Source organism: Elephas maximus, chromosome 12 (assembly GCF_024166365.1).
Source record: "Elephas maximus indicus isolate mEleMax1 chromosome 12, mEleMax1 primary haplotype, whole genome shotgun sequence".
Classification (NCBI taxonomy): domain Eukaryota; kingdom Metazoa; phylum Chordata; class Mammalia; order Proboscidea; family Elephantidae; genus Elephas; species Elephas maximus.
The window spans coordinates 44397614-44414430 of NC_064830.1; the positions used below are offsets into that span (position 1 = coordinate 44397614).

At 48.8% G+C, this 16817-nt stretch overlaps 1 protein-coding gene across 1 annotated transcript; it reads right to left on the reverse strand.

Annotated features, from left to right (window-relative positions):
- Positions 1–2609: 2609 nt before the first annotated feature.
- On the reverse strand, positions 2610–16457 carry ADGRF3 (adhesion G protein-coupled receptor F3). The gene is made up of 13 exons (XM_049902708.1): positions 16374–16457; positions 12109–12169; positions 11505–11645; positions 10800–10973; positions 10067–10288; positions 9249–9458; positions 8586–8729; positions 8171–8367; positions 7584–7763; positions 5363–6745; positions 3287–3328; positions 3137–3199; positions 2610–2669 (listed from the first exon to the last, which is right to left on the reverse strand). The coding sequence occupies exons 1-13, from the start codon at positions 16455–16457 to the stop codon at positions 2610–2612; spliced, it is 2961 nt and encodes a 986-aa protein (XP_049758665.1).
- Between the last annotated feature and the right edge of the window lie 360 nt (positions 16458–16817).

Sequence of the window (16817 nt, forward strand, 5' to 3'; positions counted from 1 at the left end):
GCTATTTTGGAACCTTTCTGTTTTACTAGCCATATAACCCAAATATTTTTCTGGATCAGTAAGTGTAGATAGCTAAACATCATTCATTTTTAATGACCACATTGTATTCCTTTGTATGACTGTATCCTAACACATTTTACCAGGTGCCTCTTGGTTCCCAGTTTTTAAATGATGTAAACACGCTGAAATGTCCATCCTTTACATGTTTACCTGTTGTCTTAGTTATCTTGTGCTGCTATAACAGAAATACAAATGGGTAGGTTTACAAAACAAATTTATTTTCTCACAGATTAGGAAGCTAGGAGTCCAAATTCAGGGTGCTGGCTCTAGGGGAAGGCTTTCTCTCACTGTCAGCTCTGGGGGAAGGTCTTTGTGGCTTCAGCTGCTGTGTCCTGGTTCCTTGGAGATCTCCATGTGGCTTGGTATCTATCTTCCTCCATTTCTCCTTACTAAATCTGCTCCTTTTATATCTTGTAAGAGATTGACTTAAGACACACCTTTAACTAGTCCTGCCTCATTAGCATAACAAAGACAACCCATTCCCAAATGGGATTATAACCACAGTCGTATCAGTTAGGATTTACAGCACATATTTTGGGGGGACACAATTCAATCCATAATACCTGTTCACTTGTCCATTTAAGTCCTCTTTAGAAAATGGAATTCTTGCTAAACACTAAATGTCACTTTCTCATCTTCACCTCCAGAGCCTTTTTTTTCAGTCCTTTTAACTATTTTTTTATGGTGAGAGCCAAGTGAACAAAGGCTTACTGTCATTTTATCCATCAATTCTAAATGTGTTTCTCCCAGCAGAGCACACATTGAGTATGTGCAAACATTTGAGCAGGAAAACAAGAATACATCTACACTCAGAAAAGGATCTCTGCAGCTTCTAGAGTAAAAGAGTGCATTGTATGAATTTATAACCAAAAATTGCTTTTATAATTTAAAAAAATACGACTGTAAATATTAATAAAGTGAAATTGAAATAAAATAGAATCGAGACCGGACTACGTTGCAGGAGAAATCAGCGAGGCAGAGCCTTCACTGTTTTAATAGCTGCCTGCCTTGATGGGGCTGGAACAAATAGGAGGGAACAGAAACATTACAGTTGCCCAGGGAGTTGGTATTTCCTATTTGAAAGAATTGTTGAATCCATTTAAAGAAATATTTTGGCCAGTTTATACACAGTTGAAATAGTCACACAAATTATTACACGAAGGTATATTTTATAAGAAAAAAATGTTCTCAACAGCATGTGGTAGTATATCCACTTTTAAAAGAAAAATTTCCCATTCCATTTCATTTTTAAAAACTCATGAATTTTGTAACTAGCAAAGCTGGATTCATCAGAATTTTTAAACCTAGTTTGAAAAATTTCAGAATCCTGTTATCTTCCTCTTCTGAATTCCCTGAGTTAATTCAGCCAGATGTCTTGGTGTCCTCTAAAGGCTTTTCTTGGATCTTTCTTCTCCATGTCTAGTCTCAGCTTGGTCCTGTCACTTTTAAATGTTAGTGTGTTAGTTTTTCCCCTCCGTTCTCGGCAGTCATGGTACCTTTCCCTCTACTTTAGAATCATGTTATGCATTCTTACAAATGTGCTGACATGAGTGTCTCTGTAAACATGCATACGCCTATGAAACTTATATTTTGCCTTGATGTTTTTTTAAAAAAGAAAAACTTCACCTTCTAAACTTTGAAAAGAAAGAAACCAAATTCTGCCCTTCACCGCCAATGTTTGGACGATCAGAGCTCCTGTCAATTAAGCCATCCTTTTTTCATAACTGTCAAGAAAAAATAATCAGAAATCACTGAGTAGTTAAAATCATTTTCATCAAATATATATGCACCGTGTATTGTTGCTTAAATTAAAAACTGGCTGAGACTATTACTTGCAGTTATTTTGAACTTCGATATGTGTTGATTTTTACAGCAGAGGTAGGCTTATTCATTAGGTGATTTTAGCTAGCTTTTCATGCTATTCTCGCTTGGATAACTTCAGGGAGCGGACAGGAGAGCTGCAGGAGAAATGAGTGTGACTAATGGAAATATATGCCTGCCTTGCCCAAGGGCTGAGCTCTGAGTTGGGGGGAGGGTTCAGAGTATTGGACCAGGGCCCATCATGGTGGATTCAAGCACATGGCCTCAACTGCCTTGGAGGAACATGGGCTCTCTGTGTCGGTCACTCTGAAGCTTCTGCCTTCCCTGTGAAAGAGCTCGCCCTGAAGCTCTTGGGTCACCTTGCCTCACCTCGGCAGGCTGTTCTCCCCTCTGGACGCCAAACTCACCACTGGCAATTCCTTCAAGTCAAGAATTTCCCTGAGGTTTTCCAGGACAGCTGAGAATTTGACAGTGTGAAAAGGAGTTTCAGAGTGAACTGAATCAAGGATTGGTAGTGGTAAAACTCCCTCCAGCTCTCTGGGAAAGCAGCAGAAGATTCTTCAAGTATCTGCTCCCTGAGACCTCGACTCCCTAGCCTGCTGAGAAAAGCCTGTTCTCCATCCCATGGGCTGGAGAGGAGCCTTCTGTCGATAGCTTTGCCAGGAAGCCCTTTGCTACATCCATCCTTACTCCACACTGCTCCCCCAGCTCCCAAGAAAGCTTAACTCTCACCTGGCATTTTTACTTCTTCCCTTGCTATGTTCCGAGAAGCAGGATTCATTAGTGGCCTAGGAAGGGGTGGAGAGGCCCAATTGCAGGGCGATGGTTACTATAGTCGACTCTCCTTTGAAGAGATTGTGCCCATTTTTGCCTTCTCACCTCCTGCCTGGGCTGCAGTGATTCTAGGAACTTTGCTCTCAGCTACAACAGTAGCTCCCACGTGTATGCAGGGTTTTACCTTTCTCCTTTAAATGCTAACCGGAGGCTTGGAAAAATTGGAAAACGAAGAGACAAGAGTACCAGGAGGAGTCCAGGTTGTGATTGGGAACCCAGGAATGTGGATAGATTCTGAGTGCACTAACTGGGCTGCTCCCTCCTTTGGAGAGCTTGAACCTGAAACCTAACCATTCTGAAAAGCAGCCCCAATCTTCTCTTGGCTTCTGGCTCTACCCATTTCCTCTGGGGAAGAGAGTAGAACACTTCCTTCTGTCCTGCTCTCAAGGGGAGAATTGAGGATTTGAAGCCAGCAACTCACCGGGGAGATAGTGGCACTAGGGGGCAGGGTGCGGCAGAAGCGTTTGAGTAAAGCCTCTTGTACCTGCAGGAGAGATAAATGCCCCAGTTATGTCAGGCAAGGTCCAGCCTTCAGACTGCAGGTCAGGAGAGGGTTAGGTGGCAGACTCACCTTCTTGTCCATGAGGCAACCAAACAGTAAGATGAAGACACCCTGAGAAGAGGGACGGGGGTGAAGCTGGTCAAGGAGGAAGGAATCAGCCCAAATCCCTTCTTTCCCAATCTCTGCCCTCTTGTCTAATTCGTGCCCTGAGGCTTCCCATCTTGTTTTTTCTGTACTTTGGCATCATTTGGTGCATAGAATCCATTTCTGGAGATTTTCTTTTTGTAATCCAAGCCCTTTCTGTTTCCTTCTATTTGTTTATTTTTAATCTTTATTGAGGGTAATTCACATAAAATACAATTCACCAAATTTAAGTCAACACTATGATGATTCTCCGCCCACACCCCACCCCACCCCACCCCACCCCACCCCACCCCCCTGCCCTGATATCTGGTGCTTTTCTTACTTTTTTTTTTTTTTTTTTTTACTGTGAAAGTTGCAAAGGGGTTATCCAAGGACCAGGTACTGACAGTTGCCTGGCTTCTCTTTGAGGTGAGGTTAGTGAAGAGCATGGGCCAGAATCAGTCACACCTGGTTCAAGTCCACTCCCTTCTGCTTAGCTGTGTGGCCTTGAGCAGGTTATGTAACCTCTCTGCACTTCAGTTTCCTCACTTATAAAATGGGGATAAAAATAGTATGTAGTTCACAAGGTTATAGAAAGGATTAAATGAGATCACGGCACATGTTAAGAACATATATGACTTCTATTGGTGTTATTCTCCATGTTACATAACCCTCTAAAGTGAGTTCTCAGATGAATAACTGTTCATGTTAATGATTGGCATGATCTCATTCACCCTTTCAACAGACTGAGCAGGGACTGAAGAAAGAACGAGCATGTTTCCGGCTCCAGCTCTCCAAAGAAGCAGGGAGCAGCCCAGTGAGGGCACTCAGAAGCAGATTCCTGGGTCTGATTATAACCTGGACTCCTGGTGACCCTCTTGTCCCTTGGTTTCCCCACCTAAAAATCTGCCTCTAGCATTTGAAGGGAAGAGGTAGGATGGAGACACATGGGAACTTCTTAGCTAAAAACAAAGTTCCTTAGAGATGGAAACAATAAAAAAAGAAAGAATAATGCCAATGTAAGCCCCAAAAGGGGCAGGCGCAGGGGAGGAAAGAGGTGGGGTAGTTGTTCCCGGTCTCCAGAAATGCATCCTCCCTTGGGCAGTCTCGCCACAGTGGGTCTTGAGGGAAGTCACTGCTATCACTGAAGAACACAAATCCCGTGGGCAAGAGAAGGGCAGGAGGGCCAGAGTAGGAGACAAGTTGGGAGGGTTGTTTAAGCTGAGTGCCTAAGGATGCGACTAGGGCCAAACCAGAGCCAGGAGCCATTATCATCCTCTCCCTTTCTTCCTCCTAGCTACATTGATCTGAGTTCCTTCTTAATTCCAGTGCAGAGACTTCAGAGTTCACAAACCTTTTGAGCTCACGAGCTGGAGAGCAAGCAGGGCAGTTATTTATTGGCATCCCTATTTTACAGACAAGAAAACCAAAGCTCAGAGAGGTTATGTGATTTGCCCAGAGTTTTCCAGCTAGGCGGTGGAGGAATTAGAATCCAAACCTAAGCCTTCTAAAATTCTCAAGCCTACAAACACATATTCTTAAGTCCCTGCATGGTGCAAATGGTTAAGCACTTGACTACGAGCCAAAATGTTGGCAGTTCGAACCCACCCGGCATCACCTTGGAGCCCTGGTGATATAGTGGTTAAGAGCTTGGCTGCTAACCAAAAGGTTGGCAGTTCAAATCCAACAGCCACTCCTTGGAAACTCTATGGGGCAGTTCTACTCTGTCCTATAGGGTCATTATGAGTCGAAATCGACTAGACAGGACCTAGCAACAACAGCGTCACCTTGAAGAAAAGCGTGGTGGTCTGCTTCCAAAAGGTCACAGCCTTGGAAATCCTATGTAGCAGTTCTACTTTGCACACATGGGATCACCATGAGTTGGAATTAACTCAATGACAACCACCACCAACAACAATAAAATGCTTTTTTCTGTTCTACCATGATACCACCATGAAGGGACTGGCAATGACTCAGAACACTTAAAAGAGCAAAAAGCACAGCCACCACCCTATCACCCACCTGGGAGGTGTTGAGAATGGTGAAGATGTAGTGGGGGACTTCTGAGACTTCTTCTACCAGAGTGGCCAAGCCCAGCCCCCAGGTGAGGCCAAAGACGGGTGTGAGAAAGAGCAGAGCTTTGATCACCCCCAGAAGGGCTTGGCGCTTCTCCACCTGAGGTCCTTCTGACAGTGACGGTCTCAGCAACTTCAGCACAGCCATGGCTAGTACCAGCCCGTTCACGCCCACAATGGCCAGCACTGGCCCCACAAAGGTGTAGAGTGCGCCTCCCTTTGCATCCAGCCAGCATGCTCCCTCCCTCAGGTATTGTCCCCGGGGTAGGTAGAGACCCAGGGCACCCCCTGCAAATCCCAGTGGGCACAGATAGCCAAGGACGACCATCAGGGGGAGTACCTGGTGCTTGGACAGCTGATGGAAGATGAAAAGTAGCTGGTGGGCTAACACCAGGGCCTGAGCCAGCATCCAGAAAAAGGTGGCCAGGTAGAGGAAATGGCAGAGGAAGGCAGCAGCTAGGCAGAGTGGACTGTGGGGCCCTGGGGGAAGTAGCGAGGCACCCAGGAAACAGGTGTCTGCAGCCAGCAGGCAGAGCACCACATTGAGCAGGGCCACATGGCGGAAGTAGGCAACCTTGTTCCTTACCACGACTTTCCACACCAGCCTGTACACACCCAGGCACACAAGCAGTGCCAGGATGGAGGCCCCCAAGCCCAGCTGGTTCAGTAGCTCCAGAGTAGGGCTGTCTGGAACAGTATGTTGGGACATGAGGATGGAGAAGGCAGTGAGATGCTGACAGACACACTGAGTGGTGGAGTTGGCCCTAGTTGCTTGTGCCTGGCACCCTTCATCTGACCAGCCCCCCTCACCTTGGAAGAGATCATGGTCCCAGAAAACACAGTGGGGTGTGCCATTTCTGTCCCCAAAGTCCATGATGACCTCTCCCTGGTTGAAGGCCTGGCCATCTGCCATGATGGAGATGGAGAGGACCAGACCAGGAGTGGCATAGATGGAGTTCCTCAACCCTTGACCATAGTTTGAGGGCAGAAGGTGGTCCAGTTTCTGCAGCACCAGGCTAGTAATACTAATGTTGGCTCCACTATGGACCAGTGGGGCCAGTGAGTGCCTGGGAATCTCTGCCTGCAGTGGAGGCTGGGTGGAGAAGGAGATCCTGTAGTCAGCAGTAAATGCGGGTCCAAGGAGCTGGGTCTGCAGCTGCACATTGGATGAGATGAAGGAGAAGGGGTGATCCTGTGGGCACAGGCTGTGTGCCAGGGTCTCCACAGCCAGCAGGAGAGCTGAGCTCATCGATGGCTTCTGGGCCTCAGCTGGGGTCCATAGAGAACTGGTGTCCAAGTCTAGGATCTCATCTGTGCCTGTCAGTAGATCCTGCAGCACCCAACAGAGAGAAGCCCACAGCACTGAGCCAGGGCACTGGGAACTAAGGACCCAGAAACCTACCCTTAGTCCAGTGCAACACCCAACATCAAGGAAAAAAGGTGAGGAGGAAGAAGGCCTGTGAAGGGAGACTTGGCAGATAGGAAGAATGGGAGCTGTTGAGCCAACCACTTGGGGGCATCTCCAAGCCCATGGTCTCCTGTGCTCCTCTGTCTGAAAGCCCTCCATCCCTTGGGCCACCCCGGTCATAAGAGGGCCCCTATAAGTCTGTGAAGCTAGACAGTGTGATAGCTGTGGTGGAGGCACAAGGTTCTGAAGTGTGGGCCACAAGCACGCCAGTGAGCCCACATGGGATGCGTCTTCCAGGACGTGAAGTGGGTGTGATATCATTGCCTCTGGCTGTTTTTCTGGCTGCAGTTTATGGATCACCCACTGAAGCCCGCAGGGAGAGCTGGTTTAGGTGAGTCCAGCAAACCTACGTGTGTTTGATGATCTCCATGTGGATACCTTGTGTGTGTGTGGGGGGAGGGTGTCATCATGTCATATCCTCATGTCTACGTGTGCATGGATGCCTCTGCACTCAAGTCTCCGAACCCCTTCCTGCCTTTCCCCAACTCCCCATGTGCACCCAGCACCAGGTCTTCTCCACACCCCATGGCCTTGGAGACAGGTATCCAAAGGGAGAAAGGGACTAGGGGAGCAGCCCCTCAGACTCTAGAAAGGGCTGCCTGACAGCCTGTGGTGATGCCAGAGGGACAGAAGTGCCCATGGGTGAGAAGCCTCCATCCCCACTGCCCAGCTGGCCCCCACTACGGCGTGGAGCTCTCACCTTCAGGGCACTGTGGTGAAGCTGTAATCTGGCCTCTGCCACCACTTCAGCCAGGAAAGTCATGGTGCCCAGCAGTGCCAGTAGGTCTGAGGGTGAGCTCACCCCTGCCACTTGCCCTGGCAGCTGTGCCAGGAGCTGTGGCACCTCTGTAGCAGGCTGGCCCTGGCCTGCCTGCAGCAGCTAAACAGACAAGAGAGCAAGAAGGTGGGATGTGGAAGCATCCCCAAAGGGAGGGGCCACCCCCTCCTCCTGCCTCCAGCTGCTTCCCCACTATACTCCGCACCCAACCCGAGGGAGCAGGAAGCAGAGAGAGAGAGAGAGCCATGTGGAAGGCACTGACACCAGTCTTAGTGGGATGGATGCTTGATGGGACTGAGGTTTGAGGCCAGCCCCCAGGGAGGGCTGGCCACTCTAGGCCCCTCACCCCTACTTCCTGGCTCTGCCAGGGCTTTAGTCCAGAGCAGCTGGAGCTTTAGTCTGGGATGCGAGGGGAAAGGACTGTAAAGCTGGGAACCCTTTGGGTCCTGAGTGAGGAAGAGGGAGATGAGGGAGGGGTGGCATGTGGGCAGTGGTGCCAGAAACGTTACCCTGGCTCTGTGCAGCAAGGCCAGGATCCTCACATCTGTGCAGCTACTGCGAATGGGCCCCCAGACCCCGTCAAGCCCACAGGACCTTGTCATCATTCCAATCTTATCCATGGGACATGGGGCCTGAGCCACATAGCCAGCCTTGGTGACATTCCAGGTAACAGCCAAGGAATCCTTGGGGCAAATGGTGTCTCCGTCTGAAGAGTAATGATCAGCCAGTACTCAGCAATCACAATCTAGCCTGAGCCTTTCATTGGGTAGAAGCCCCTACAGGCTCCAGAGCTGGCCCTGCTGCCAGGGCACGAAAACCCCAAGGAGGAAACCCGTGCTCCCAGGGCAAGCCGGGAGCTCTCTGGCCTTCTGCTGCCCCTGCCAGGGGAGAGGGTGACCAACTGAATCCCAGAACCCCACGTACCCTGAATGCTGGTGACAGAGACAGAGACCCTGACAGGGGCCAGTTCCAGGCTCTGCAGTTCACAAGTGTACGTGGTGTCAGCTGCAGGGCAGCTCTGAACGGCCAGCACAAGGCACTGGGAGCCTGACGCATTGAGTAAAGAGGCTGAGGGTGAGACCAGAGAAGGGAACTGTCACTGGGCCTGAAAAAATTAGAAGCCAGCAGCCCTAGAGATGCTGTTTCAGTCCTTCTAGCACTTCTGGAGGGGATGAAGTGTGGGGAAGAGCCTCATGGACTGTGGCATTGAACTACTGCGGGCAGAGCATGGATTTGGATGAAGGGGACCTGGATTTGAACCCTGGGTGTCTCTAACTAGCTCTAGGACTTGAAGCCACAGCTTCCTCATTTGTCAAATGGGACTACCATCAAACTAACCCAACAGCGTTTATTGTAAGAGTTAAATGGGATCGTGTGGGTGAAGGCATTTTGAAAAATGTTATCTATATACACGTAGTTACTATAATAGCAATGGACTTAGGATTGCTCTGATGGGGTTTAAAAAAAAAAAAGTGTTGGACGTAGACCCAGAACTCCCAGGTTGAACTGCAGGCTCTGCTCCTTGTGAGCTGAAGATCAGCTGCCTGAGGAGACTAGTGCCCCCTGACCAAGTGGCCCCTTTCATACCTGTGCCACCCTCCCTGGGGCTCCAGGAAGCCGTGTAGGCCAGGTGTGTGCTGGGGATGCAGCAGCTCAGGTGGAAGACAGGGGTGGTGGCACAGGCGATGGAGAGCTGGTCTGGAAGTCGTACCACATCTGTTTCCTGCAAGGACACCCTCACCTCCTGGTGCAGCATCCACCTGAATCCCTGGGCCTCAAAGCAGCAGGTGTACTGGCCTGCAGACACACACCCACTGCACCTGCTGGCTCCCCCGGGCCCAACTTCCACCACTGAACCTTTGCAACTTCCCAAGCCCTGGCCTAGGTCAGCCCCTCCTTCCCCCTCCTTTGTGCTCAACCCAGCGCTGAACCCCAGAAAAGTCCAAAGTGGCCCTTCTGGAGCACACTCCCTGCCCCACAAAGGACTACCAGGAGGAAGAAGAGATCAGCAGAAGAGGCTCTTGATGCATTAGAATTCGCCTGTAGCCATGGCTTCTGGGTGAAGCTCTCTCCTTACAGCTGATGCCCTCCCTCCTCCCCACACTGCCCCTGCTGTTCTAGTGTCTTGAGGAAAAACATGGGTCTGAGATTGAGACATTATTCCCAACCTTCTCCGCATTATAATTGTCCACATCGAAATGCGCCTCTTAGCCTTTCTTTCCCCAGAGTGAGTAAGTGAAAAGATGAAAAGGGAAAGGTAGCAGAGAAAAGAGAAAAAGGAAGGGGCGGAGGGGTGGGGGTGGGTATGAGGGAGAGGTGAAGGGAAGCAGAGAAGGAAGAAGAAGAGAAGGGGAAGAAAAAGGACGAGGGGACGAGAGACGAGTTGAGTGAGACCAGCTGGTTACCTGCCCAGTCCTGGGAGATGTTGATGATGCTGAGGATGGCCTGGCCCTGGCTAGAAGAGTCCAGGGACACTTGTGTCCCTGGCTGCAGAAGGAAGGGACTGGGGCTGCCTGTGGGCTGCAGGTACCAGTGCAGGTGCATGGCAGCGTGGTGCACCAGAAGAGTTAGGCGCAGTGTGCTGCCAGGCATTGGCTGCTCGGAGTCCTGGTTCAGCTCCCCAGGGACTGCAGGGAGGCAGGAGACAGCCTGGAGACACTCACGGCCCTTTCCCACCTTCTGAAACCCATACCTCCTCACTCTTCCCCACCTAGCATTTTCTTTTCCCTGAGTGGTCATCTGAGTGAAGCTGCTGCAACCCAGCCTGGAAGACCCTGTATGCCACTGAGAACCAAAAAAGAAACCTCTTTGGCCTATGATTTCCCCTCCCCCTTGTGGCTTAGGGCTGCTTGAGTCTCTTCTTGGACTCCTAGGTCACTCTAGCGCTTTCTCCCTTTATCCAGATGTCCCTGGGGCCCTGTTGTCCGTTTGTCAGTCTCACTACTTGGGTCTCAAGCTCAGGGCCTGTGAACTGCTATGACAGCTGGAATTCTCTCCTACCCAGAGGATCAGCTGGGCTTGAGTCAGCTAACAGAATGGGGTTCAAAGAGAAACACACATACAAACACACACACACACACCCACAGAGGATTTCTTTCACATGGGGCTAATGGTTTTCAAGTTGCCAACCCTCCTTACCAGGTGGCAGCAACTGGCAGTAGGTGGGCTCAGGATGGCTGAAGATAAGACAGTTACAGGGCTTGTGGTTGTGGAAGGTTTGGCAGGGAGGGTGACGGGAGCAGACACTGATGTTCCACTGGTACCCAGAGAGACAACCACAATAGAAATGCCCATCTTGGTTGGCATTACACTCTGTGATAAAAAGAAAAGGGGAGTAAGAAATGGCAGGTTGTCTGAGAAAGCCAGGTAGGCAGGACCAACAACTGCCTGATGCCTAAGAGGCTCTACGGCTTGGTATCTGGAACAATCCCAAAGTCACAGGTGCCTCAGTCAAGCCCGCCCATCAGGGACTGCCCCCCCTCCGCCCCCGTCCCCGCACCCAGCCAGGGCTCAGAGCAGCCTAGGTCAGTTCTGGACAAAGACCGCAGGGTTGCAGTGGGAAGTCCCGGCCCACAATTGTCTGCCCCTTGATCCCTCTGTCAAACCTTAGAAGGCAGGAACATAGAGCAGGAAGAGAAGGGTCTCTCTGGTGGGGAGGGTGAAAGGAGCTGGGCCAAGGAGAAAGAGCCATGGGGACTCTTCAGGAAACAGGAAGGGGTCCCCAGCAGCTCAGGCTAGTTGGCTGCAAGAGGCTTCATGGCCTGAATCCCACTCACCTCAGAGCCCCCTCTCCAAGCAAGTGGTGACACTGAGAGGCAGGGGGCAGTAGGATTTCCACCCTACCTGTTGTGATGCTGAGGCCAGTGAGAGTTCTTGAGGACGAGGAAGTCAAGGCAGAGGGGAGAGTCAGGGTCCTAGAGAGTTCTGGTGGCCAGGTCTTATTTGAAAAGTCCAGGTGTACATAGACGGAGAGCAGGACTGACCCTATAGGAACAAATGGGGCAGCTGGAAAAAAGAGGGTGGAGTCCTCCTTTTGCCTCCCACACTGATGTGGTCATTCCCAGGAACATGGGACAGGTCCCTCCTCACATAGCCTTTCTAGGCACCCAGACAGGACTCAGGAAGGTGTGACTCCTCCCCAAGCTATGGCATGTTCAGATACACAGTTCCCATGGTATCCTCCAGCAAGCTATGGAATGTTCAGAGACATGGTTCCATGGTATCCTCCAACAAGCCCTGTTTTACAGACGAGGCTCACAAAGTGAACAGTTTTCTCAAGGCCTCATGGCTAAAGACCTGGTGCAGGGACCTGGTTTGGCTGACGCAGGTCTGGTCTTTTTTCATGACCCCCACCACTCCCTCCCTGTGCCCTCTCCCAGGCCTTCCATTCCTCCTCACTCTCCCACTCAGCTCCTCCTATGCCCCCTCCTCCTGTCCATCCACTCACTGGATGCTCCACTCGCCTGGCCCAGTTGCTGCTCAGATTCCCCCGCGGCCTGACTCTGGCTCTGGAACATAGCACATAGAAAAGGCCTCTGAGAGAGGTTGACCCCAGTTCTCCCAGGCGCACCTTCTTCCCAGGCAGTCTCAGGGACCAGACCTGGTAGTCTGGCATGACTCGGTCTCCTTGAAGCTGTTAGTTTTTCCTGGAATTAAGTGTGCACCTCAAAAGGGGAAAGTGGCTTCTGGTAGGAAGCACCAGGGACGCAGCCCAAGATACCCGACCTGGGCCTGTAAGTCTCACCTGAAACCAGGAAGCAGGCACACCTGGAGGGTCAACATGCTTTGTTTAGTTCCTTCCTGAGTTTGCCTGGCCCTTGGTCTCTAGGCTAGTGGAAATGGCTGGGTCTAGAGCTCCAGTAGGGAAGGCTGGGCAGAGCTGGCTGGGCCCAGAGGCTCAGGGACTTCTGTTCCTTCTAGGGATTCACCATGATGGTGAACAGGAGGCAGCATATTTCTTTTGTCTCTGGTTCCTGTAACTTATTCCCCATCAACTCCTTCCTCTCTCAAAATTGTATGTACATGTGGATCTCTGTCTATTCTAGGTATCGCTGTGGATATAGATATCGATAGGAGTCCCTGGGTGGCACAATGGTTAAGCACTTGACTACTAACCTAAAGGTTCAAGTCCACCCAGAGGCACCTTGGAAGAAAGGCTTGGCAATCTACTTCCAAAAAAATCAACTGTTGAAAACGCTACAGAGTGCAGTTCTACTCTGAGAACTATGGCGCCAACATGAGTCAGAATTGATGGTAACTGGTATAGATACAGATATGGATGTGAATGTGGATAAGCTATAGAGATAAATGATGCTGAGCTTCTCCATTGTCTCAATTGTATCTTCAGTTAGAATAAGGCCAGGGGCTGACTGCGGAACAGACCAATAACTGCTCCCATGCAAGCTCAAGGTGAAGCTGAAGAAAATTAAAACAAGTCCACAAAAGCCAAAGTACAGCCTTGAGTATATCCCACCTGACTTTAGAGACCATCTCAAGAATAGCTTTGACCCGCTGAATATTAATGACCAAAGACTAGACGAGTTGTGGGATGACATCAAGGATATCATACATGAAGAGGACAAAAAGTCATTAAAAAGGCAGAAAAAGAAGGAAAAGACCAAAACGGATGTCAGAAAAGACTCTGAAACTTGCTCTTGAACATAGAGTAGCTAAAGTGAAAGGAAGAAATGATAAAGTATAAGAGCTTAACAGAAGATTTCAAAGGGTGGTACGAGAAGACAAAGTAAAGTATTATAATGAAATGTGCAAAGGCCTATAGTTAGAAAACCAAAAGGGAAGAACACACTCAGCATTTCTTAAGCTGAAAGAACTGGAGAAACAATTCAAGCCTCCAGTTGCAATAGTGAAGGATTCTATGGGGAAAATATTAAGTGACACAAGAAGCATCAAAAGAAGATGGAAGCTATTAAGAAAACATTCTGCATCCCACTTTGGAGAGTGGCGTCTGGGGTCTTAAATGCTAGCAAGCGGCCATCTAAGATGCATCGATTGGTCTCAACCCACCTGGAGCAAAGGAGAATGAAGAACACCAAAGACACAGGGTAATTATGAGCCTAAGAGACAGAAAGGGCCACAGAAACCAGAGACTACATCAGCCTGAAACCAGAAGAACTAGACGGTGCCCGGCTACAACCAATGACGGCCCTGACAGGGAATACAACAAAGAACCCTGGAGGGAGGAGGAGAACAGTGGGATGCAGACCCCAAATTCTTGTAAAAAGACTAGACTTAATGGTCTGACTGAGACTACAATGACCCCAGAGGTCTCCAGACCTTCTGTTAGTCCAAGACAGGAACCATTCCCAAAGCCAACTCTTCAGACAGGGATTGGACTAGACTATGGGATAGACAATGATACTGGTGAAGAATGAGCTTCTTGGATCAAGTAGACACACGAGACTATGTTGGCATCTCCTGTCTGAAGGGGAGATGAGAGGGTAGAGAGGGTCAGAAGCTGGCCAAATGGACTTGAAAAGAAATAGAGGAGGGAAGGAGTGTGCTGTCTCATTAGGGGGAGAGCAATTAGGAGTAAATAGCAAGGTGTTTATAAATTTTTGTATGAGAGTCCGACTTGATTTGTAAATGTTCACTTAAATGACAATAAAAATTAAAAAAAAAAAAGGTGGAAGGAATACACAGAATCACTGTACCAAAAACGATTGGTTAACATTCAAGTATTTCAGGAGGTAGTATATGATCAAGAACTGATGGTACTGAAGGAAGAGGTCTAAGTTGCACTGAAGGCATTGTTGGTGAAAAACTAGGCTCCAGGAATTGACAGAACACCAACCGAGATGTTTCAACAAACAGATACAATGCTGCAAGTGCTCACTAGTCTATGCCAAGAAATTTAGAAGACAGCCAGCCAGCCAACCAGCTGGAAGATATCCATATTTATACCTATACCAAAGAAAGGTGATCCAACATAAGGTGGAAATTATCGAACAATACCATTAATATCACACGCAAGTAAAATTTTGCTGAAGATAATTCAAAAAATGGTACATCATCAGGGAACTTCCAGAAATTCAAAAGATTCAAAAGAGTATATGGAATGAGGAATATCACTGCAAATATCAGATGGATCTTGGCTAAAAGTGGAGAATACCAGAAAGATGTTTACCTGTGTTTTATTGACTATGCAAAAGCATTTGACTGTGTGGATCATAACAAATTATGGGTAGCATTGTGAAGAATGGGAATTCCAGAACACTTAGTTGTGCTCATAAGGAACCTTACATAAATCAAGAGGAAGTCATTCAAACAGAACAAAGGGATATACTGCATGGTTTAAAGTCAGGAAAGGTGTGTATCAGGGTTGTATCCTTTTACCATACTTATTCAATCTGTATGCTGAGCAAGTAGTCCGAGAAGCTGGACTATATGAAGAAGAACAGGGCATCAGGACTGGAGGAAGACTCATTAACAACCTGCGTTATGCAGATGACACAACCTTGCTTGCTGAAAGTGAAGAGGACTTGAAGCACTTACTGATGAAGATCAAAGACCACAACCTTCAGTATGGATTACACCTCAACAAAAGAAAACAAAAATCCTCACTACTGGGCCAATAAGCAACATCATGATAAACAGAGAAAAGATTGAAGTTGTCAAGGATTTCATTTTACTTGGATCCACAATCAACACCCATGGAAGTATCAGTCAAGAAATCAAATGACATATTGCATTGGGCAAATCTGCTGCAAAAGACCTCCTTCAAGTGTTATAAACAAAGATATCACCTTGAGAACTAAGGTGCGCCTCACCCAAGCAATGGTGTTTTCAATTTCCTCATATACATGCGAAAGCTGGACAATGAATAAGGAAGACTGAAGAAGAATTGACGCCTTTGAATTGTGGTGTTGGCAAAGAATATTGAATATATCATGGACTGCCAGAAGAATTAACAAATCCGTCTTGGAATAAGTACGGCCAGGGTGCTCCTCAGAAGTGAGGATGGCGAGGCTTCGTCTCACATTCTTTGGACATGTTATCAAGAGGGACCAGTCCCTGGAGAAGGACATCATGCTTGGTAAAGTAGAGGGTCAGCAAAAGAGTGAAAGTTCCTCAACAATGTAGATTGACACAGTGGCTGCAACAATGGACTCAAACACAGCAACAATTGTGAGGATGGTGCAGGACCAGGCGGTGTTTCATTCTGTTGTACATAAAGTTGCTGTGAGTTGGAACCAACTCTACACCACCTAACAACAATATAACACAGAGATAGAGAGACAGATAGAGAGAAAGAGGGATAAATAGGTAGAGATCCTCCACTTTCCTGGGTGAAAACAGGAAACAGATCAAAAGGTACTAATCTACAATCTGCTGCTTTTCCTCAGATTCTCTCCTGCCCTCTAGGCCAATTGTTTCCAAATCTAGAAAGTTTTTCTTCTCTTTTCATTTTTAAATTGCAGGCTTGAATGGAAGAGTCTTGGCCCAAAGTACAGCTGCTCCTCGGGGTCCTGGCTCAGCTCCCCAGGGACAGTGTTCTCAGGGACTGAAATAAAGAAGTCTTGGGAAATAAGACTGAACTCTCAGAGACCCTGCAACAAATCAGCCTCTTTCCTTCAGCCCTTTTCCTCTCCACCTGCCCTTTCAACCCACACCTTGCTGCCTCTCACAGCCCAAGAAGCCCAGCCCACCCTCACCTCTGCAAACCTCCTCTGGGTCCTCACTCCTCTCACTTACAGGTTGGGATGCTGGGACAGTTGGTGACCCCAACAGGAGGAGAGTCACGGCCTGGAGCAGCAGCGGGGCAGCCAAGCCGACCATGGCTCAGTGGAGCAGTCCCAAGAGCCCTCCCGCTGCTCCATGATGCAAATTTCCTGGGAGAAGAGCAGGCAGGGCTGGGCATGGTGGGTTGGGGGGGCAGGTTGGAAGGCAGCCAGGGCCGCATTTACAGAGGAAGTGCTACAGCCCGTGACTTTGAGTCAAATGCACACCCAGGTCACTGAGAGGCCACCTGGAACTTACACACTCAAGATCGAAGGGGTCTGAACAGGCTCCCTTGGGATCTGGACCAAGGACTCAGTGAGCAGGAGAGGACTTAGGGGTCCTAGGTCACAACCAGCAGTGTGCTGATAAGCTGGGATCAGCCACATTCCCAAGGATCCTCAGAAATACAGATTGCTC

Bases quoted from the DNA above. Each gene is read 5' to 3' on its own strand.
- ADGRF3 (XM_049902708.1), bottom strand. From the start codon at position 16,457: ATGGTCGGCTTGGCTGCCCCGCTGCTGCTCCAGGCCGTGACTCTCCTC. The intron at 10,974-11,504 runs GTAGGGTGGAAA...TTTTTATCACAG, and splicing joins TGGCCTCAGCATCACAACAG to AGTGTAATGCCAACCAAGAT. The intron at 7,764-8,170 runs GTAACGTTTCTG...TTGTCTGTTTAG, and splicing joins CCTTGCTGCACAGAGCCAGG to CTGCTGCAGGCAGGCCAGGG.